The sequence below is a fragment of the Branchiostoma lanceolatum genome, chromosome 4, assembly GCF_035083965.1.
Source record: "Branchiostoma lanceolatum isolate klBraLanc5 chromosome 4, klBraLanc5.hap2, whole genome shotgun sequence".
NCBI lineage: Eukaryota > Metazoa > Chordata > Leptocardii > Amphioxiformes > Branchiostomatidae > Branchiostoma > Branchiostoma lanceolatum.
Window position 1 is genome coordinate 13,374,360 of NC_089725.1, and position 24,076 is coordinate 13,398,435.

The following is a 24,076-nucleotide window of genomic DNA, read 5'->3' on the forward strand; positions in this document are numbered from 1 at the left end:
CCAACAAGACCATTATAACCATCCTGAACACAATGTTTAAATCTTTTCATTAAGTGAGATAGTAGGAGGACAGAAGAACAAATACTACATGTACATGCTGAAGAATATGTCTTCAGGTTTTAAACCTTTAGCACAGTTTGCATCTAAATAGCTGAGCTTTAACATTGTTGATACACAAACCCTAACTTCAGCAATGTGGAAACCAAAAATGTAGCAAGGAAAAAATTGAAGAAACTACAATATCACTAGACCGAAGAACTCCCTACCTTGGATCTCCGTAGAACCCTTCCACACACTCTTCGCAGTGGTCTCCGCGCGTGTTATCGATACAGTAGCAGACGCCGGTGGCCATGTCACAGTCCCCTAACGTGGCGTTACTGTGGCCGTTACACCGGCACTGCTGGCAGCCCAGCAGGGAGGTGGCGTCGCCATAGCTACCAGGCAAACACTCGTCACATGTTTCCCCTTGTGTCCAGTCTGTGGCGGAAAATGAGTGAAGAACATATGATTCATTAGACATCAAAAAAGGTCAGTTACATGTAAATACATGTGTAATATATTTCCTTGGCTGGACATATTGGGTGCATACGCACTTTTGTGCATCTACTTTTTGTACCTATTAGTCTCTAAATACATGTAGTAGTCTTGATGATTTTAAGTTGAGAGTGATAAGAAAAGTGTGACGTACGCTGACACTTGTCACAGAGGCCTGTTCCATTAACACAGGTGCTGTGGAAGTTGCAGCCACAGTCCACGTCGCACTCCTTCCCCGTTATGGCCATCTGCGTCTCGTTGGACGTCCAACCGAAGGCGCAAATGCAGCCGTAGTCTGGGGGACCGCTACAGGCGCCGTGCACGCACTCGTTGTAGCAGCTGTTGGTAAAGGTACAGAACACAACAAACAAATAACAATGACGAAAGATTAGATGAAGTGCAATGTAAAGTATCTTTTACAAGGCAAAAACGACGTGCTCTGTCAAGTTGACAGTATACTCTCTCAAATGATCTATAAAGCATCGATAATGTGAAAGGTTTAAATTTGCTCCATGAATACATGTAGCTTCATTGCACCTCTGTGTGTACATCTGTATAAGCAATTGACATGATGTTGAAAATACCAGACTGCCCTGATGCATTTCAGTTGTACATAATGTTAAACTGTATTTGTTGGATCACCTTGGCTAAAATCTAAAAAAAGAGAATCCCTACACTTCCCGACCTTAATTTTCTCAGGTCCGTAACCGGAAACACATTATCAATTTTCCTAGGCCTTAGTGCAACATAACCACCCTTACGTTTTGTTACAGGTGACATGTCCGTCCCCCTCGAAGCCGCGGTTGCAGGTGCAGATGAAGGAGTCAGGTGTGTTGGTGCAGGTGGCGTTGGCGTGGCAGTCGTCCAGGCCCAGCCGACATTCCTCCACATCAGGACAGCGTTCGTACGCCCAGCCCACGGGCTCTGACGCCGACAGGTTGAAATGGGACGAAACAATGGCAGCACACTGCTGGGGTCCACTGTGTAACACATGAAAGCAAGATTCGCATTTAGGTCTTTCAAACATAATGTTACTGTCCCATTTGCCCCACTTTATGCTTCATATCGTAAATTTAGAAATATGGAATTACGAGGTTCCATCTATTTTGGCATGCGTTTTGCCATGGACATGAGCGCCACCTGAACATTTGCATACATAGACATGATTTGCATACCTGGGACCTTGGAAGTCCCCAGCCACACACCGCCCCAGGGTGGGGTTATCGACGTTTCCGCACCAGCCGCACATGAAGTCAGCCAGGCACTCGTCACACGTGGCATGGAGAGAACAGTCTGGACAGGACTTGTCTCCATTGCTGAGGGGGAAAAGGGGAAAACTAGCGATGAGAAAACTTTCAGAAACTGTGATCTTTTTTATACAAAGATGTGTTATAGAACTGCTTTTTTCTATTGCATTTAACACATTTGACAAGAGCTAAACCACCTTAAAAACATTTCTGTACCACAGGAATTCACAAATTCAACACAACTACAAGAGACTTACTACTGGTCAAAGAATTCCTGGTACAGGGTAGTAGATTTAGTGAATGAATCAGTTGAGTCTGACTTGTGATTGGTCAACTGAAGGATGGTTCTTACCTGTCCAGCCAATGAGAGCACTGGGCAAAGGGATACCGTGTGATGTAGGCAGAGAAGGCAAAGCATGCCCCCACCCCCTCACACCAGGCACACTCTCCCTGGGTCCCTACACAGTCTGCACATGTGTGACGGCTGGGAAACAAGAACATTATACATTTGAACATTACAATTAATCACAACAAATACGGAAATATTCACAGTATTTTTAAGTACACAGCTTTTTTTTGGTGACCTCCCACAATCATTTTCTGCTTTCCATTGTTTCAACCTGTTTCAAACATAAGCTGAGAAATACAACAAACTCTTAAATTTCACAGCATTGCAAAATTCTAATGCCACAAAGTTACATGAACTTACAGTACACAAAATAGCTGCTATCTAATGCTATTGGGCAGCACTTTTTTCATTGACCATCATTTAAACTGGTTGGAGCACCTTATGCACCTTTAATATGAAATACTTTATGTGTGCAACAATTTACAGGATCTACCGGTAAGTAGAGTCTATCCTACCTAGTGCAAGATGCTGAGCAGTTTGCTGGACTGGTAACAGCGATTGGAAACCTGCCCCTCCTCATGCAGCGCGCTTCCTCTGTTAACCACTCGCACAGAGAACTCTGTAACATCAAGGTCAAGTTGATTACAACAACGTAACACTTGTCCAATAATTTATCTTAAGAACAATGATAACAGCACTATATCATGTCTGACTTTTTTAGGGGAAAGATTGTACCCTCTGGTGAATTACAAAAGTACTGCAGAAAAGCCGGAAGCTGGAGGCTATGACAAAAAGGTTTTCTAAAATACACAAACTACAGTACTTTTGCAGAATAATTGCACCTCCTAGTGAATTGCACAAGAAGTGGATGTGGTTGCTAAAGCTAGAGGCTTTGACAAAAATGCTTTCTAAAAAATACATGGTCTACTTTGCCCACTGGTGAATTACAAACGATGTGCAGAGGAGATATGTTTGTGAAAGATGGAGGCTATGACAAAAATGTTCTCTGCATTAAAGAAAGAGATTTTCAAAGAAGAGAAGTAGATCTCACCTCTGTGCAGGTCTGACAGTCCATGTGGTCTGCACACATCACACACTCGTCCGGCGTCAACACGAGGTATCGTTCCACGCCGGAGCTGGTCATACAGCGGTCCGACAGACTGTTGACGGCAGCCCTGGACATGCACCTGTCACTGGTGGGGCACCAGCCACAGCTGTTGTCCGTCATGCACGCCAGGCAGTTGCCATAGTTACTGCAGTTGTCGGAACCGTAGGGCTGGAGGAACTCAGAGGTCAGCAGCTGTAGGGGTCGTACAATTTGACCTTGAACATTTTGATTTGATACAGGTGTTTACTGTCTAGTGCAGTGAACTGTCCCAGTAGCAGAAGGTACTGAAAAGCATAGCACTTCCTTTGTAACTTCATAATACCTTAGACATGGAATGATTTTTAGAGGTCCCCAAACCCAGTCCAATGTGATGGGTAGATTTTCAGGTGAAAAATACACTTGAGTCTCTGGCGCTTTTCAAATTTGGCAACCTGCTGCCAATCAACAAATATAAGATATTTAAGATATATAAAAATTACACTATGCTATTAGGCTATGCCTGGAACTTAAATATTCACCCCAAAAATTGTACAAAAGGAAGCTGTGATTAGCAGCATTCAATTCCTTCACAAACTGTTGGAACCCTCTTCTCACCTGTCTGGTTGAGGGAGAACTGCGGGAACCGTTCCATTCGATCCCCACCTCGGCGGTCTGCTGGTTCTGCGGGTTCGCTTTGATGACGAGTTCCGACTGCTCCCTGATGTAGTACCTGGTGCCGCGGCTCGTGTCCGGGAACAGAGGCGTGCTGTCTGGGCGGTCGGCGGTGCTCTGCTTGTTGTCAGCTCCACTGATGACTGCTAGTACTTCCTACAGACAGCAGAAGGGAAAAATCTCCTTATGGGTCTACTTATTTTTCAATCTTGAACAGACCGTATCAAACTCTAGTTTAGGCATATTACATAAAATGCCTTGGCTTCCATTAGTTTACATCAAGACATACATGAATATGAAAACAAGTCTATCAGCGCAGAGACTAAAAACCTAACTGCACTACATGACATTGTGATAGTGGGCTGACATCTGGCAGATCACAAAGGTACTGCAACTGTGGGCTATACTTACTGCTCCAGCTGGATCCTCAGTCTTACTCATCCACAGTGTGGAGTAGGCGTTGGAGCCCTTCAGCCACATGATGTACGTCTGTCCCGCGCTCAGGACGGAGTTTGGGTAGATGAAGCCCTTGAACTCCGCCGTGTAGTTCCCGCCGAGCTGGTTCTCTAGCGGAGTCACCATGGCGAAGACGAAGTTCTTCTTGATGGGATCGCGAACAATCTCCACCTAGAGAATGGAGGAAAAAATACTTTTGAAAATCTGCCTCCCACAAAACTTTCATTATAGAGTAATGCAGCTGAAAGCAAGTCTGGCCATCTCAAGACAAACATTTAATGGAAAACAACTGTGCGTAAATGACACTTCAAAAACTTTGCCATCAAACTGCAGAACCTGACTGATAATTTGGTTGGATATAAGAAAGCACAGCAGCAATGAGTTTTCATTTTTTCAAAACTCAGTCTAGTATATGGTCATTTGTTCTGTGTATGAGGCAGCAGGTATGCCTGAAATAAACAGAACCCCTAAGAGATAAAATGACATGGAATTATGATTTTTACACTACACCATGCAAATTGCAAAGTAATGGTAAACCTTTACTCATACGTACTTTATCCGGTTGTCGGTTGTTCTTGGGGTTGCGGTATTTGATCCAGTGGAGGCCTGGTGGGTGGTCGTGTGTGCGACACTGGTCCAGGCTGTTCAGCACGGTCGAGTTGCCCCACCACCCCTCCACACCGCTGGTGGTCGCCATCCCGCCGCACAAACCTGTGGGGTCTGAAGTTAACACAAACAAACAGAACTTTGTAAGCTAACTTCTTATTATACTTTTAAACAGGAATTGTCTGTGATTTTCATGGCATTTCTGTTATACTTAAAACAATGGTGCAACTGACTTGAGGTGATCTTTGGAACAAAAGAGTACAAGTGCAATGAAACCACATTTGAACACAACTGTTCTATGCATGCCCAAGAGTAGGAACATAGTACGAAACTTGAATGTGTGCCTTAGCAACCTTTGAAAGAACTGCAGTGCAGAAGAGGTGAATCTGCAATTGCTGGAAGCTATGTGATAAAGGACATACACTATACATGTAGTGTAGGAAGATTGCCATTTGTAAAGCTCTGCTACAAAGTACAGTAGAGTAGAGAGATCATACATGAATATCAAACAATTTTTACAAGAGACAGAGTTAAAGGAAAAATATATGTGCCCAGTGTCGATTACAGCATCATTGAAGATGTTCTCTCTTGGTGTTTCCCCAGATAAACTGGCTCCTCGCATAATTAAACAGGGAATCCAGCCTAGTCTGTCACTATGATTTGACTCAGAGTGATGCAGTGGTACGTACAGTCCCTCCGCTGACACTGTTGTTCCTGGACACACCAGCCACAGGCGGTGTTGGTCCTGAGACCAGGCAGACTGTCCCCCTGGGTGCTGCCGCCCCACACCAGGCAGGACTGGCAATCCTTCAGCACCTCACACAGGCCTGGGCAGCTCAGCTGGGGGCTGGCGCAACTCTGGGGGGCAAACACATACCGGTAAATACCAAGCACACCATTGAAGGGACCATACTGACATCTCATGCTTCTTCAAAGATAAATTCACTGTCAAGTGAATGCAAATTTGGGTTTACAGGCACTGGGAACTTTGAAACCTGTATCTTCTGTGATAAAAGCTATGACACAAAGAACAATTCCATAATATAGAATGATTCATAATATTTCCCCACATATTGTTTCTTTTCAATTTTCTGTTCTTTCCTTCATAGAAAAAAGCAATGATTTCAAGAGTAGATTCTTTTTTTCTCTTGGTAACATTATTTCAAAATTTTTGGTTTTCTGAATTTCTTTTATTACTGATTTCTACATTCAACTGTCTCTAACTTGTTTGAATATGATCAATTTCCTACTGCTCCTCATACATTATGCATGGTCCTGTCTCCACTTACGTCAGCCTCCAGGTGGGACAGACAGGCCCCGGCACCTGCATTTCTGTCGCTACACCACAGACACTCTGGGTCGGCAGTGCACGAGCTCGCACTGGGGTGTTCTGAGCACACGTCCATTCTCTGAAAGGACAACAGAAAATTTACAACTTTCCTTGATAAAACAACGCTCATTTCAAACAAAGACATGTATCCTTTGTGGTGTCCAGTTACATAAAAGCGTTTCTTTTTAGAAAAAGTTGTCTCATAATAAGTTTCTATATTGGGTATTTCTACTCATGATTTAATTGCTGTCTGCCATGTTGAATGGTTAAACATGGAAGTTGCTGGTACATTAGACATGTAACTACGATACAGACACCCACCCAAATCATAGGTCTTAATCTTCCAGATTCAACCAACCAGCATGGCTGCTGTGACATGGTGTACAAACAACCTCTTCCTCTGACTAGCTCTGCTTGACAGTAAACTTACCGTTAAGTTTGCTGCAACGTAGTCGTTTTGAGCCACGGAGGGCGGAGCTTTGAACCCCAGAAGATCGCCGACAACGTTCCCGCTGTAGCCTCCCACAATAAGCAGGATGTTCCCATCGCGTACGGCCGAGACGTGCGAGAAGCGCCCCCTCAGCGTCTGGAACGTGTTGGTCCCGGGGAAGTCTTCCATCAAGTCTTCTATGCTGACCCACTTGTGACAGGCCAGGTGGTAGAAGTACATCTTGTAGTCGTAGCAGATCTCGTTTTGATGGTGATGGTGGGAGTTTCCACCTAGGATAAACACAAAAACACTTGACTGTACCATTAAAAAACAATAACAAAGATATATTGGCTCCTGGAGGATTGAACCTTTACACCTTTCCTAATTTTCTTTTCATAAAAACGTACATATTAACAAATGCTAACATCAAACTTCTATAACATCTAAGCACTAAGTCTTTTCTAAGCATTCTGTTCAGTTAACCTGAAGAAAACCAGAAATCTGGTCAAAAATCTGAGTCAATTTTGAGGATGACATTTACCATCTACTTTGCCATGAAAAAAGTATTTCCATCCATCTTTCTAGTACGCTAACCTGATGGAGCACACATAACCCTCACCGAATAATTTTCAGCACATGTACAAGTAGGACACCATTTGGACAAAGCTAACATGCACAGCATGGTTGAACAGCATAAACAAACCAAATCACATACCTGAACAAAAGTAGCAAAACAAAAGGTACAGATCTGCTCCACCCCAGAGGAGTTGCCAAAAAAAAAAGACACGTCCAGCCACTACCATGCCACTTACATTACGGCATCTATGTGAACAACTGTGTAACCTGTCATAGGAGCCCTGCATGCAGATATGTCCTCACCATACACAACCATGTAGTTGCCCATGACGTCTGCGGTGTGGAAGGCCCGTACATCCGGCGTGGCGGCGTTGGGCAGGTACTCCCACTCTGTCCAGTAGTTCTTGTCCACGTTGAAGGCATGGGTGGTGTTGATACGGTTGCTGAATCTAAATGTCGCACAAGTAGATTGTTTGTTAGTAGTCGTGAAGGCTATCCTGGAACCAATTTCCCAAGGACTGCACAGGTGAACTCTATGAAATATTTGCTACTCGATCATAATGGATCCATCCCTGAGGTGTAGCCAAAATATGTCTGGGTCTCTTGGTTGTACATTGTATATGACTGTGCAAATGAATGGCAGGGCATACATACATTTGTGTTTCAAATTTTATGTTCCAATATAGGTCAAAGTCAGGGTTGGGACAACAAAAGGTGTCCAGAAGAGCGTGCTGTGTCAGGAATAACAAAATGGCTGTTTGAAAAAAACTGCTACCCCCCACTGAATGTCTACTTTATATACTTCTATTGTTTAAAATGTTAGGAGACCAACGTCTGTGTGATGCTTGTCAATTTCAGCATATTTCAGGATTGAACGAATGAAACATGATCTTACTTTGCATAGTTGGGTTGAAATCCGCCGAACACGACCAGTGACCTGGAGGCCGGGTGGAAGACCATGGAGTGCCCCACCAGCTGTCTGCTCTCCTGCTTCCCGCCCCGCGTCTCCACTTCCTCCCACGCGCCGCCCACCAGGTCGTACCGGTACATGTCCGAGGTGAAGTGCTTCTGGTCGCGCCGACCTGGCACGGGAAACAACAATACAGACTTCAAAACAGACGGAAGATTACATCTTTTTCAAGTAAAAGGTACAAATATTTAATCTTTCATCATCATCATCTTGATCTTTGATTCAATTTATACATTTGTAGAAGGAGTAGCCTGGGTGCCATCTGATTACCGGGGCTCCTACACTCACTATCCTGAAAAAATCAGATTATTATTTTCGGGGTAGCGAGTGTAGGAGCCCCAGTAGTAATCGGATGGCACTCAGGCTATGGAAGGAGTGGCATAACAGGTGACTATCACCTTGCAGACTGTGCTGTTTTGAATCAACCACACAACTTCTCAATAAGCGTTGTTTTGATTCATTTACATGTTAATGATGTGGCTTTCCTAAAACAATGGACCTCCCGTTTGCATTCCATCTCAAGGATGTTACCAAGGGATCTGCTTAGGGATTCAAACCCAGGACCTTGTGATTCTGAGTTCACTATCCTAACCACATCAAGGAAGACAAAATGTCCTTTTAAGTATAACATGACCATAAATATCAGAATTGGCCCAAACAAACAACTAACAAGGGACATAATATGATTGTGCCCTACCTAAGTACATAAAAGGCGACATTCCTACAGGCTATTACGCTTCAATTTTGTAAAACTTATTTAATCAAACTCCCATTTCTTTCTACGTTTTAACATAATCTAATTGTGTGATCATCTTTTCAAATTATTAATGGCATTCTCATTGAATTCCACTTAGGGAATTCCGCTATTTGTCCTGAAGTCAATTATATGACATAGAGCCGAATAATAGATGTATATACCACAGTGCTCTATCAAAGATTACCTCCGAATACATATAAATATCTGTTGTCCACGAGGGATGTCGCGTGGCCTGCCACTGCTGGGGGTCTGTTTGGGTCGTTCACAGCGAGCTCCTGCCACGTGTTCGTGGTCGTGTCGTACAGCCAGAGGTCGCCAGCGAGCTGACTGTTTGCTAGCTCACCTCCAAACAGCACCAGGGAGTCGTTAACAGTCGTTAGCGTATGGCTGTGTCTGCCAGCCTGGTGGGGAAAAACAAAGGAAACAATGTTAGATGTGAGGTCTGTGAGGATGGGTCAACATGTAGCAGATTTGTCTTGCTTGTTTTCAGTCCCCCATCTTGTTTGAATGTTGTTTCTATCTTTATACAAGGTACAAAAAATGTACTATAATATGTACAGGAATGCTATCTATCATTACAAGGATTTCATAACACTCTACCACATACATGTATTTGAATTTGTAACTTTCATTACTATAGGCTGAAAGGTGTTATGAAAATTGTTTGCAACAACTTCATGCCAGACGGCTAAGTATGCAAAATATTTTTTTTCTGTTCTACAATAACAGAAGTAATATGTCTGGGCAATTTTCTTCTGTCCAGCAGAAGACAGTAAATGCATAATACATGCTAATGGGTATGAATCATCTAGGGTTCTGTTTTTCACAAAAAGACTTACTGGTCTTGGTGTTGTGGTGGTCATATTTTCCCATCTACTCTCCTCAAAGTTGTATCTCATAAGATCATCCAGTACATTGTTGAGAGTATATCCTGAAACGAGAGGCGGAGATGTTGATGATTAAGTTTACAGTATATTGCAAGGTGGTTTCTCACTGATACTGAGTCCTACTATAGAACTGCTGAACAATGGTGACGGAGTTAACATTCTGTAGAATACAAAATAAGTGTACCTTTGAGTTTGACAAGGGAGGGGAGGTAAAATAACGTTAACAAGGAAGTATGAAAATATAAATGGCATTATGGTCTTTTTTAAAATTTTGTATTCTATCAATCCACAATGACTAATAATTTGTGTAGCAGTAAGGGTTACAAAAGCCTTTCAATATGAAGCTCTATGCTTAGTAAACTAAACCACCATGTATATAAAACATGTCTTGGCATTTAGTATGTTTCACAAATTCTCAAAACAAGAAAACCATAATTTAGCTATTTCAAATGCAGCATCAACAGATCAATAACAGAATTCTCCATACCGCCAAAGATCCAGAGACTGTCCGTGCCACTGTGGTAGGCCCCGGCGTGGCTCGCTCGAGCGGCCAGTCCCGTCCCGCTGTGCGACAGTTGGTACCAGGTGGACGCACCCGCGTCGTCCCGCGTAGACATGGCACAGTCGTCTCCGACAAACCCTTCCTTACATTCACATGCCCCCTGTGGGAAAAACAGAATTCAAAAAATAATTTCATGACTGGTCAAAACAAATCAAACAGTTTAAAATACAATTTCTTTTAACAATAACTCTCATAAGCTAGCTGCTGCTGCTGCTAGCTGCTCCACATAAATAAAATAGTGAATTTGATAAGATCTACTAAATACCAGTAACTCCGAGGTACTGTATATCGTTAAACTTTTGCTATGGTTGCTAAAGTTGACCCTACCTGCAAAATGGCAAGTTGTCAAAAATTTGTCAAAGAGCAACAGTGAGAATACAAGTGTCAGTAAACTCACCGTGGAGGTATCACACGTGCCCTGGTCCTCGTTGACGTGGCAGTCGTTAGGACACCACTGTAACTGACAGGCCTCACCCTTCCAGAGCCGGGCGGCACACTGGCACTCTCCCGCCACGCACGTCCCCTGAGAAGAACAGTTGTTCGGGCAGGGCTCGGCGTAGTACGTGGCCTCGAACCCTCCTAGTACATAGTTAGTGTCGCTATATAGGTATATTAACATCTGGAAGAAAATGGGAGAGGATCTTGTCAGGTTCAGGCAAACATGGTACATGTATTGTATGTCATAGAAGAATGAGATGCAGCCACATGCTGACAAATTTACCTATTTGTAAATAAACAAAATGTCATGCATGACAAACAATTTGACATGAAGCAATAGTATGATATCTTCATCAAATTCTTGCTTATCAACCTAAAATTGTGAATTCATATGTCAAATCTGGCCATAATTTGTGACATTTGCCACGTTTTGTCCTGTAATACCCCCCATATATGAGATGGTCTTGCCATGTCATTGGCTAGACTGAGGGACAATGGGTAAATCCAGGTGGCGTCAATTTCATTTTTTATCTCCTTGATAGGAAAGGAAAGTGATCTCAATCCAGTTCAGCTCACTGAAGACACGTGACAGAGAAGACAGACTCTATCAGACTATGTATGGTAATTACAGGATCATTGTACCAGGAAAATTCCCCTAGCTCTTTTTGACAAGCACAATGAACAGTGGACCTAGGGACTGCGACCCTTTCCGGTAGCGTGCGCGTTGGGTGAAAGAAACGGCGGGATCAAACTCGTGGCTTCTAGTTCCAGACGCAAGGCCGCTAACCACTGGACTACACACGCTACGCTGATAAGTGCATCAGTTGTTTTAAAAACCTCCAGTTGTGTGAATCATCTGCTGATACCCACCTTTCCTGATTGTGCAGTGATGGGTTCTGGGTTGGTGTTCCCACTAAAGGTGCCCAGCAGGGGGCTGCTGTAGGAGTCCCCATCGTGCACAAATAAGAAGTCATAGGTGCACTCTGTGGACATCTCCGAGAAGTGCAGGGTGATGAAGGGCTTATCCAGCGGCGCTGAAAATGAAACACAAAAGATTTAGGAAAATCATTCACCTTTGAATTAATAGATGTACATGTAATAATCATGGGGGATTGACGCATTGGTGACAAAGTGACATATGGACCATTTGATTTGACTAATTATAATCTCGGACCAGATGTATTGTTCAGACTTATTTTCTGGGTCTTTGCTGATGTCCTCGTTCAAGGTTCAAGGTACTGAATTTCAACGTGTCTCTATTGTGGTTCTACCTTTATCATAAGTTCACACGTACCACATGCAGTCATATAGAAACACTGAAGAGGCAAAAAATAGCCTGTTACATCTGCTTGGAGATTACCCTTTGAGTGCTAAAGGTTATCATACATCTGACAGTATCCATATTATCCTTTACACAAAATAATTGCTTTATTTGGGGCTTTACGGGATAGACTGACATGGATCATTATTAGCCCCACTCCCAAGGATTAGTATAGAAGTCTTTAGTGGGCACATTGACAAAAATAAGTAGGCAATTTGCCATGATAAGATTCAGTAGCAGCAGCAAATAAACTACAGGCTAACAAGTCTGGAACTATTTTTTGTATTACATGTATTACCAAGGAGGTTTTTATTACATTGTGCCTTGGCAGCCTTGCACTAACAATGCTGATTACTTCACTTGTCACACCTGTATTGTACACGTGGCCAATTACAGACTTTTCATGGTCATTTATTTACCAAGACAGTCTTTTCATCACCATGGGGACAAAGACATCCAGGTCAGGTGTAACAAAGACATGCCTACAGGCCTGTGACAGTCTTTACCTTACAATCAATTACTCCTTCTCTTCATTTGTGTTGGTAACCAATACAGAGAAGCAACAACAAAAATGAAAAAATCAAGGAATTGAAAGTCATGTACATGTATCTCAAATTGAAATTCCAAAACCATTTACAACTGGAACCCAAAGATACGTTGCATAAGACAGGTATAGCAACTACGGTATGGAACATATTTTGATAGATATGGTACTTAACTTCAGTGCATTTGGACTTTGTCAAAATGTTAATCGAACATGAGCCTACTTGTTCATTGCTATCTTTTCAAATAACCATCCGTCACATCCTAATATTATATATATAAATTAAATATAGTCACAGAAAGAAAATCCTTTCAGTTACTTGTGTACTACTAACCCTACTGTTAGCTTTAACACTTAATAACAGTACAAATTTCTTTCATATCAAACAGCAACAATCTCATGATTTTCAATTTTACCCTGCAATCTGCCATTTATTTCTATTTGTCGTCATGCATAGAAATACAAAAAAAGTATTATTTCATTAGTTTTAAAGGCATACATGTACGAACAGATACAGTCAGACAAAGCATTATTTAGAAATACAAGTATAAATGTCCTCTAGCCATCAAAAAATAAACGCACACTAATTACCTCGGCTTTCAATACCAAGCATCATTGATCAACTGTATGAATGAATCAAGCGGCTAGTCTATATTCCCTGCACATGTGGTTCAATATTCAAACAGTAATAGTGTAGCCTGGCAGGTTTTGGAAACGTGCCAACTACGTTTAGTTTAGATGCTGGTGCTGATATCAAGGTCCACAGTTCTTACATACAATATTCACCATGAGTTCAGCATAATTCTAAATCTATGATAATATAACAAATGTGCGTATGTGAAGTCCCTGTAAGTGTCATTGTCAATGTCATGGATTTGACAATGTACGTTAATGTGTGCTAAGCATTGTGATTCTGAATGCATAATAAATGTGCTAGTATTGGTTTTCCTTGGTTTGCTAGTCTAACGCAATGACTTTTCTTTTTTAAACAAATTATGCGTTCAATCAAGGAGGTAGTAAGTAATGTCTTGCAAAATGCAAAAATTACCTGTGACAGTGTGAGAAACTAAAATAGTAAGCTAGTGTTGAAGATCCTTTCTTTAGTGGACAGATCAAGCTAAAAGAATGTTCCTCTCCAAAAACCAGTTGACCCACTTTTTTCACCTAACTGATTTCTGGCCTGAACTGATCCATTCAGACAAGTAAATTATCCCAAAAGATAACCAAGTTGTACCTTATTAAGCACAACATGACAATGTATATTACAGTTGCTAAGGGGTAAAACACTGTGAATTCAAGTGCTCAAGGGTTGCTGTCCAACTTTTGTTGTTAACACAATTTACATGGACATATAATGATATATGCAACCTAACACAATATCCACTAGAATACTAAAGATATCTTTCCATAGAACTAAACCAGATGAAAATTACCGGCTATCTACCACCTACAATAATACTAAACATTGTTCGGAATAATTGCAGAGATAAGTCACTTGAATTAGAATCTGACAACGGAGAAAAGAAAAAAATTGCTGGTTGGTGGGCGGAGCGTTGACGTACATTCCTTGTTGACCAGTCGCTACGGCAACAGAGCCATGCATTGTTACAAGTGAAATCTGCGCAACCTGTGTATTTCATTACCCCGAGCAATCTTGGAAGTTCTGCAGACCTGTTTGTTCTGCGTAGACCAAAGTCCAGACTGTCTCACCAGAAATATATTGAAGAGATGACTGAGCTCTTCTGACTGTTCTGAGCTGAGAAATTTACCAAATACTACGTATATGTACATGTATAACTGTTTCATACAATCGATACCCTCTCTGACCTCTAAAATAATTCATAAAAGCTCATGTTTATGATTAGTAACCATCACAACGGTTCCATATACTATATATAGGTTAGAAACAAGCTTAAAGTTAAAGGGGAGAATCTAGGCTAATTCGTACTCCAAAGCTTAAAGATGATTTTTGCATATCTATGACGGCACTGCTGCCACGTACACCACGAAATTCATGCAGGGATAATATCAATATTGCCTGAATCTTGGTCCATGTAGAGATAAGAGATTTGTACACGTGGAAAAAAACTATGTCATGACATCAAAATCACTGTAAAGATAAGAAAAATCAATTGTTCAGGACGGCTCAAACTACACACCTGCAATTTACAGGGGAAAAAAACACCAAAAAAAACAGGTAAAATTGCTCAGAACTTGCAATTTGGCAGGCCAGACACAAAATGATCCAATAGACCATGTTTAACCGCACATTTTGTTTAATTTTTCTTTTCAACCACAGTTTAGTACATATCACTCAATAAACATTAGTTTTGTTTATTCTTTGGCACTTCCTGCTGGAATGGTGCCAAAGAAAAGGTGAAATGTAAATACTCTTGAACAGGAAATAAAGTGTCATATTATGCTATGGTCACATTTCCAAACAGGCACCCTGCCCAGGCAGTTTGTGGGAACCAAAAGTATGATATAAAAGGCTACAAAATACACAAAGCATGAAAAATCAGTCATGAACATAACCTCTGTATAATTCTTGCCCAGGAGGGCCCCTGGTTTACTGTGACCATACCATTACATGTACATACTGTGTACCTTGAAACTTTGAGTTAGGCAATTAACTTCAGTGCCAAAACCTTCTGGTCAGGATTTAGTTAACAAAAATAGACTCTATAGTCTATTCTCTAATCATGACAAGTGGATTGTTGAAATGGCCCTTTGAGTTTGAATTACACTGTATCTCTATCTGGCTGTTGTTTCAAGTGGTAATTTGATCATCCCTTGGTCAATTAAGTGGGTGAGTGGTTTTTTACAGGGGTTGTAGCACATTCTTCTGAGTCTGTCTGTGGTCATTTCTATGGCTCAATTAACTCGTAATGAGGTTAACAAACATTGTTACAGGTGTACAAGGGAGTTTTGAACATACATTTGGGACTGAAGAAAACAGTTTCTACTGTAAAGCATTAATCCTTTTAGTATTAGTTGATTATAATGATAGATCACTCAATGGACTACTAACTAACCAAGACAGATGTTTATAGTATAATGCCTGGAAAGTGGAAACTACAAACTGTGTTGTATAAATAATGATATCATCTTAATAATCTAACACTACACAGTTGCTGAATTTTTTAATAGAAAGCAATTTTTGCTATCAAGTTCTGTTCTTACTAGTATACACTACACTACATCATATCATAGTTCCATAATTTTCCTAGTAAAACCTTACAATATCTTTCTAATTCTAGCAAAACAATTCAAAGGCATTATATTGACAGTAACAAATTTCATGAAACTTTGTGTGTGTAAATACATACTTACTGGGTATTCAGCCTTAAAAGAAATTAAGAATGTTCAAACAAATCTGTGGTGAGTTGATGAAGGTTGGACATCCAGGTAATAAGAATATTAAGATATACCATAAATAATTACTGAAGCAACTGGATAGAATTTTGAAAGTCAGACGTTTCAGACAACATCCGCTATCTTTCGTCAGTGACTAAGCAAAGATGCAAAATCTGTGGTAACATTTGCATGTAGGAGGACATGACAACCTGACCTGAAATTCAAGTCAAGTACTGTCAAGTACTGTACCTGATTTACTTCACTCCAATATATAAATTAGATTTATGCAAAGTTGGTATCATTTAAGTTTAACAAAGCAAAGGCAACATCCATCAAGAAGTTAATCATAACCTGTTCTTCACACCTGGATGGACATTGATATATGTGTCAAGTGGGCAATCACAGGTAATTATGTTTGGGGAATAAAAAAAGGTGCTAACAAATTATATTTGGTGTTTTTTAGAAGAGATGTGTTTATCTATTTCAGTCCATCTTCTTGCATTGACGACAATTGTCATTGGAAATTGTCAATTATCAAATGTCACTGTTTCTAACCTTAGCTAACAATTTCTTTTAAATATTGACGCCTAAGATGTTAATCTCCAAGCAGATGTTTGGGGTGGATGGTCGTGACTTGGATTGACTCCCTGTCCGAGAAGGTAGTGACAGTCAGGAAAACAGGTAGACCTTCCACCTCCAACCTCTGCTTGGAAATTAGTAAAATATAAAGAACATTTCCTTACCTATGATGAGCCATTCACAGTGCGTATTTTCGGGATAACTGCCGTCTCCGTCCGAGACTGTCCCTTCTGTCCCGTTCAGCACAGTCCGACCCCCACAGACGGCGTCTCCGGGACACACACTGCACAACAACAACCCGGCCACCAACAACCAGCGATACGCGCTGCACAAAGTCCTCACGTCACACAAAATCCTCTCTACTTGTCGTTCAGATCCCATCCTCGACCAAGTCACGATCGTCCAGCAGTCAGAACGTTCAAATCTCTCACCCAAAAAATATATATGCTTCAGCAAATCCAGGGCAACACAAGCAGACTAGCTTGGCAAGAAGAAAAACTAAATTGTTTCGTAATCAAAGCCCGGGGGTACGATTTTCGGGTACAGAACTTGACGTGATCTTCTCGTGGTCCTCCAAAACTACATCCTGGTGGTCTGAAGAGACAGAAAAGGCCATGATTTGTGCCCAAAGTCGGTCCGTCCCCCTCCCATCGACCAGAGAGTGGCCATTTTCTCTACACCATCTTCACTGTGGCAGCTGCAGCGACGTCACACGCCACGTGACTACATCTCGTCCCCATGGCAGAACCACCAATTCTCTCAAATTCTCCACCTGAATCTTCAATTCTGCCTACAAACGGGGTATTTCATGAGGCATTAAACAATTAAGACCATTATGGTGCGTAATTTTAGGCTATTAATGTATCATTCTATCAAAAAGACGTTTCTAGGAGATGAGGATATCCTGGGACAAAGAAGACTAATCGGGTTAAAGGTCATCTCGGGTTGATTACAAATGTTTACCAGTCTGTGCCTCCGGAACAACAAGTTATCGTAAATATTCATCAGTTTTGTGGCAGTAAGCTGGGTGTGGTACATGCTGTGTTGGAGGTGAGTGCATGATTTCCCGTTCTTCATGTGAAACGTCGAAATGTTTTTAGGAAATCGTTTATTGGGCGGGAAGTGAGCGTAATTATTGTGTCAGTTTTTTCTACAACAAATAAATTATTTGTGCGGAGATTTCCCAGACAGACACTGTGTCTGTTTCAAGAACACGACTATTGTCAACAGTACCTGTCGTATTTTTTTTTCAGATTTCCTGTGTCCGACGAGATGTTATATCAGTTCATTGATTCCCACCTTTGATACGATGCCGCATACTTCGTCCAGAAGGGTTCCAGGTGTTAAACTCTTCTTTGTCCTACTGATAGGATCGACTGTGTTCTCAGGTGAGTTGACTTGAAGCTTTACGTGTAACCCAGGAGGTTGTTGTAATGATATTTATTATGTGGTAGGGCTGTTTTTTTAGTCAGAGACAAAAAGGTTATGTTTTCTTAAAAATCACGTTCTACTTGTACTAGCAAGGAACTACGATATGCATTTGGTCAATAAATTATAAAACTACCTGTCGCTTCTATTTTTGACAGACAACTAAACAGCTAACATGCAACCCTTTCCAGTTCTCACTATGTTAGGAAAAATCAATTTGTGGTCTGAAAGTAATGTATCAAAAATGGCCCATCCCTTTTTGGAAGGTGCCTTTCATTTACCATCTGGCCACACCTGCTCAAAACTAAATGCACAAATTATGACATTTACAAGTTCATGGGGAAACATTATGAATATCAAAATATTTTATGCTGTATGAATATGTTGCCACCTTATAGCATTAGTACTATAAAAATAGTGGTACGTATAGTATTAAACAACATTGATATGTTTCTTATTTCTTCAGGTGTCAATGGACAAACAACGCCAACTGCAGGTAAGTGACAAAAAATATTTCAATCTAGAAAAATAATCATATTTTTTTTCTTCTTTTTATCTAAGCCCTGGCAACTCAACAGGGCCCCATTCACTTGTTACATTATTCATGATCCTATCATGTATACAAAATTAACCATAAGAAATATGGCGTCAATACGTCATACAACTCATAGTCATATGAACACCAATCAGTGCAAGTTCGTTCAGCTGAAATTACTACTAGCTATCATGGAAGTGTTGTACATGAGGTGGCATACAAATTGTAACATGTACATCTTTTGCCATGCATGCATGTACATCCTTTGCCATGCATGCTTATTAAATGGTTACTTTCTACATAGTAGTGAGCTATTGCTGCTTGTTAATGCATGCTCTTGTGTACTACTGGTAGTTGCTCCTAGATTTACCTCTACTTGGGACAGCGTCATACAGCTGAACTATGGAGACAGTCTCCCACCCCTGGACTGTCGGGCGGAGGGCACGCCTAAGCCAGCGATCAGTTGGCGCCGAGAGGGGACGTCCCAGGTTTTAGACAACCCCATTAGCTTCCCGTACACCACATACACTCAGGAGGGCACCTACACCTGTGTCGCTACCTCACCCGACTTCCCTCCTGCCACAAAAAATGTCACGATAGACGTTACAGGTACACTACCGGCAATTACAGCATTGCAGTAGTGGTAGCCTGACTTAATCCTAAACCTCACCGGACTCCGCCAAATTGCGCTCGGAAATTGCACCAACTTTTCCAATTTGCTCCTTGCCATCACATTGACATGCAACGCATTTGTGTATGAAGCCCAGATGAGCAGGGTTTTTTAAATTAAAAACCAATGTACATGTACTATGATTGAAAATGCATCAGAAAGAGATTTGCAGTGATAAAGGGATGTTCACTTATGATACTTGGCGCCTGGTGCAATCTGGCACAATTTGGCATGGTCCAGTGAGATACCGCTTTTGCTTGATACAAATGTACTTGTTTTTGTTACAATGACTGGGAAATTTCCACTCATCAGAGTACCTTAGCTGACAACTTTCTTACAGTGCTGCTTGCAATTGCTACATGTATTTGAGTGGAACAACATTGCTGTAACACTACTAACAGTTTCAGATCTATAACTTACAGTTCAAACATACTAGTAGCAACCATCAGCTTTTTTGCTTGTTGCAGCTTATATCCTAATTACACTCTTGCATTTATAAAGGATTATGATTGATCGGTACAGCATACTTATCATAAGATATGATTTACATATTGATATGATACTGTAATTCTTGTTTCTTTCACTGTAATTATAACTTTATGTTCACTGTTTTCATGGTCACCTCTGTACTTTTCATCACCGTGAAAAACCTGTTGAAGTTATTTGATTCCTTCACACATCTATTCTGTAAATCATTTGCTGCCACTGTGAAGTTGAAGTTCAGTGAAAATGTCAATTTTCCTTACACAGTGAAATTTTGCTGCCGTGAAGATAAAGTGAATTACAGTATTACGAATTGTAAATTTGTGACGAAATCTTCCATGCAGGGCCACCAGACATCTCTGGTCCTGAAGTTGTAACTAAAAGTGCCTATAAAGATCGACAAGTCCAGATGGAGTGCAGAGCCAGGGGTGATCCTCCGGTCACCAGATTCGACTGGTTCGTGGGGCACGGACGCGCCCAACCGGTACAGACAGAAGGGAACCCGGACTACAGTCTCGTGGAAGATCTTACCAGCTCCTCGCCCACCAGTACGCTAACCATCGTGAGCTTGAAGGACACGTTGGCCGATGAGTATGCATGCTGGGCGACGAACTCAGAAGGGCAAAAAGACATGAAACGGTTCAACGTTGAGCTGGCCTCAGGTCCAGGTGAGTCCAGATTCTGTAAGGTGGAAGTTTCTTTCTGCATGTCACAATTTGATGCCCATGCTTTTTTCTACCCCACCCTTAAAGTGCATATGCCAATGACATTGAAATACAACAGTTTCTGTCAACATTCAAACATAATAGGTATTATTTAATGGACATAGAACTAATTAGAAGAATGATTCTTTGTTAACAATCATAGATAGACCTGTCTAACCTTTAGTGTCTCTTGAATCCAGAGCCTCTTGTTTCAACAAAAGACGCTGCGATTGCAGGAGGCGTGGTCGGTGCCTTAGTGTTCATGACCATCGTTGCTGTGATTGTGTTTTTCTTGTGGAAGAGGAAACAGCCTAGGGTAAGGACTGTCCCAAATATACAATGTATAAAAGTCCCACAAGAAAGCAGGAAATGCACAGACAGAATTAGTGAGAAATTCATAATAATGAACAAAACAAGAAACACATTTTGATTAACATAACAGCCATCAATTGGCAATTAACATTACATATTCAGCTTCTGGACGTTTGATTCATCCCAGCAGATTAGTTACTCCACAGAACCATATCTATGTCTAACAGTGAATAGGATTGCTGTTTATTCAGTAGATTACTTTAATATATTGCGGCAGGAAATTGTAGCAGTAACTTAATTTTAATGGTCAGGGAACAAACATTACTGGCTTAAATATTAGTGATCAAATATTTGTAATGATGAAATTGTAGCTGTTGACTAGTGACTTAAATCAGCTAGAATTAAGTTACAGTTAACAAATCAAGAATTACTGTAAAACACCTTCTTCTCTCCCTTTCTTTCTAATTGATTTTTTCATTACTTGGAATATCAAATGGGTTTTTCTTCACTTTGAATAGTCAATACCATTATACATTTTACTTCTGCAATGATACATGAATTGAACTGTCATTTTTATCGCTGTACCTGTTGTTTTTCTTTTAGAACAGAACTGACGCAGATGGTAACAACTACGAATTTCATGAGCTGTGAGCAGTGACTGGATGTCCATCGTCTGGAATATGAGATTATCAGGGCAGCTTGTCATGTAACAAAAAGGATTGTACCTTCGTTTCAGCCATTAGTGCTTTTGCAATGCTGTCCACAAGTTATGGTGATGGCAAAGCTGGTTACATAGTCATTAGGCCAATGTTGTATTTTCATTGAAATGTGTGGAAATTGTTTTTTAAAGTCCACTTATTCGTCTCTTTTTATTTTCTTCACAAATGCATTCTGACATTGAAATTTTGACGCAAAACTGCCTTTTCCAATGTAACTTACCCATGTTCTGAAATGGGTAATACATATACTGCATGTGCCTTTGTCATTTTCTCTACCTATATGCATTGTTCAACAGTGTTTTGAAAATAGCATTGCAATTATGCCATGTTTATGTATGGTTGTATGCTTATCTTGTAGGGGTAAATTACCACAAAATCATCTTCAATGGTCCTGAGGGATAAACTGTTTTAAAAGTTTTATTGAGTGACTTAATTTTGCAAATATTGTTGGAAAATAAACAAAAACAATGAAGTGAGATAAAACATCCTAGCAAACAACAACAGGCAACAACAGAACAACAAATTTCAAGCTAATATTTACATGTAACTATTAACCTAGGCCTAGGTAAGAGCAATAAGAATTTATCAGCATTAAAATTATTGACAAAGCAACATCATATGGAAGGAAGAAGATTAAAACAAGGAATTAAAGTAACAAATTGAATGTAGAAATGGATTGAATTTGAAAACGGAACAATTTACTGCAGTAGAAGACAGTCATGTGCACTTGTTTTGGTGAATATCTAGTCATGTTACTTGAAAAGACTACGTAGTTGGTGATATATTTTGGGTGCAGTTGTAGTTTTGGTGGTGTGAGATAATGTTGTTTCGATGCACATGTGTCAATAGGAAATATTTTTAAAGAAAGCACTCTTAGAGAACTGCTTGTGTTTGCTGTACTGTTATAATAAGAGAAGGTATTCTGTAAAATATGTTGTAAGCACACTACACATAGTACAATGCCGTGCTTTAAATTCCTGTGCCTATTGCAAAAGTCATAAGTAAAGTGAGGCCTTAACAAATCAAGTCTTGCAGGGAATATTCTACAGTACAAAATAATGTACTTACAAAACATTTGATATTCTGTTCCCTTCCTTGGGATATAAATCATGTAAAAGATATTTTTCATCACATTAATAATTTGTGGTACAAATTGATCTAACACTCAATGATACACTCAGTGTTTTATCAACTTTAATATCACAGATTGATAATGCTAGCAAATGTCAATGACTCTATACAAAGATGCTTAAGAATGACAATCACAGTGATTAGTGCACAGCATGTGCTGTTATGTATTCTTATATCTCAGGTCAGAATGAGTAAATTTGATGCATATCTTACACTAGAAGTGCTCTTAATAGCATTATTAAGCAGCTAATGTTAACAATATTTCAGTGTAATAATGTTAGCACCTGATTGGCATTCCTATAATATGTCATTTCTCTGTCAAAAAAACTCTGACACTCTTAGAAACTAAGGTGTTCTTCATTTTATAGCTGAAATGTTACACTGTGCCTTTTGCATCATGTTCGCCCCCCTCCCCCCATTCTTGAGCACATTTTCAATATACTACATATGGTAAGCTGATGTACATATTACATAAAGCTAAGTAAGCAGATATATATCTATATGGAGTTGGTATGGTTAAGGTTGATGGTATGCCTTATGGTCTATATCTCTATTTATTCTTTGGCAGCTACATGATATTTCATTTGCCTCAAGGTATTTTGCATTTTTTAATCTAGAAAAAAGATTTGTACATTTATATCACTGGCAGTATTGTGGAATGGCAGGCATTAGGAAAATATGATGTATGCAATGATAAATTTTTCGAATATGCAAATATTTGGTGCCTTTTACTTCATCAATTACTATTGCCATCTGTGCATATGTATGTATATGTCTGTTGCTTTTATCAAAGTGTGGTTGCTGGCACCAGGTTTGATATGATTTCTGAGAGATATGTGTATCTTGTATATGTTGCAAGTAAAAGATGATAAGCTGTAGAGTACAAATGAATCATGTAACATTCCTAAATTGCTTCAGTATATCAAAAATATTCCATATTGCTCTGGACCTTTGTGAGCCTTATCATTTATAGCCAGATGAAATTGACCTATAAGAAGGCTGCATTATTCCAGTTGGTCAGTTCCCATAACCACAGAATAAACCACCGAGTGAGTGAAGCAAGCTCAGTGGTTTAGTCAGTGGTTATAGGAACCTACCATGCTTTATTACACTGTATACACAGAAGTAATGTGGGTCATTAACCCAGTATTACACTGTTGATACACTGTACAGTAACTAACCAGTGTCCAGTTATAACTATATTGTAATACATCTATTTGAAACAAATTTGCAATGTAGGTCCTTCATGTGTGCGTTGTGACAGTATTGACGATTTGTGTAACGCGGTGTTGAATTAAATGTTATGAAGCAAATGCACTTGAATATGAGTTTTCAAATACATATTGTATTGCTGACTTACTTGTGTATAATATGATACATTTGTTGGGGTAG

The 24,076-nt window shown here is 40.3% G+C and overlaps 2 protein-coding genes across 3 annotated transcripts in view; one reads left to right on the forward strand and one right to left on the reverse strand.

The window, feature by feature from the left end:
• Positions 1-17,401, reverse strand: part of LOC136432683 (multiple epidermal growth factor-like domains protein 8) — a 31,373-nt gene extending 13,972 nt beyond the window's left edge. Inside the window, exons 1-21 of the mRNA XM_066424135.1 lie at positions 16,867-17,401; positions 11,772-11,935; positions 10,861-11,082; positions 10,389-10,563; positions 9,854-9,945; positions 9,199-9,415; positions 8,183-8,369; positions 7,591-7,736; positions 6,712-7,001; positions 6,241-6,360; positions 5,641-5,809; positions 4,899-5,065; positions 4,301-4,516; positions 3,833-4,045; positions 3,182-3,430; positions 2,646-2,749; positions 2,134-2,265; positions 1,710-1,850; positions 1,296-1,514; positions 689-873; positions 267-477 (exon numbers count right to left, since the gene is read on the reverse strand). Of these exons, the coding sequence (XP_066280232.1) occupies positions 267-477; positions 689-873; positions 1,296-1,514; positions 1,710-1,850; positions 2,134-2,265; positions 2,646-2,749; positions 3,182-3,430; positions 3,833-4,045; positions 4,301-4,516; positions 4,899-5,065; positions 5,641-5,809; positions 6,241-6,360; positions 6,712-7,001; positions 7,591-7,736; positions 8,183-8,369; positions 9,199-9,415; positions 9,854-9,945; positions 10,389-10,563; positions 10,861-11,082; positions 11,772-11,935; positions 16,867-17,083 (3,836 nt within the window). The 5' untranslated portion in view covers positions 17,084-17,401. The remainder of the gene's footprint in view (positions 1-266; positions 478-688; positions 874-1,295; positions 1,515-1,709; positions 1,851-2,133; positions 2,266-2,645; positions 2,750-3,181; positions 3,431-3,832; positions 4,046-4,300; positions 4,517-4,898; positions 5,066-5,640; positions 5,810-6,240; positions 6,361-6,711; positions 7,002-7,590; positions 7,737-8,182; positions 8,370-9,198; positions 9,416-9,853; positions 9,946-10,388; positions 10,564-10,860; positions 11,083-11,771; positions 11,936-16,866) is intronic.
• A 207-nt stretch (positions 17,402-17,608) lies between these two features.
• Positions 17,609-21,540, forward strand: LOC136432684 (kin of IRRE-like protein 3). Of its 2 annotated transcripts, none has more exons than XM_066424137.1 (7): positions 17,609-17,752; positions 17,956-18,090; positions 18,597-18,626; positions 19,020-19,274; positions 20,163-20,486; positions 20,723-20,838; positions 21,443-21,540. In XM_066424137.1, the coding sequence occupies exons 2-7, from the start codon at positions 18,012-18,014 to the stop codon at positions 21,446-21,448; spliced, it is 810 nt and encodes a 269-aa protein (XP_066280234.1). In that variant the 5' UTR covers positions 17,609-17,752; positions 17,956-18,011; the 3' UTR covers positions 21,449-21,540. The 2 variants fall into 2 exon arrangements, with proteins under 2 accessions (XP_066280234.1, XP_066280233.1); XM_066424136.1 differs by having other exon boundaries at positions 17,610-17,752; positions 21,438-21,540.
• Positions 21,541-24,076: the final 2,536 nt, after the last annotated feature.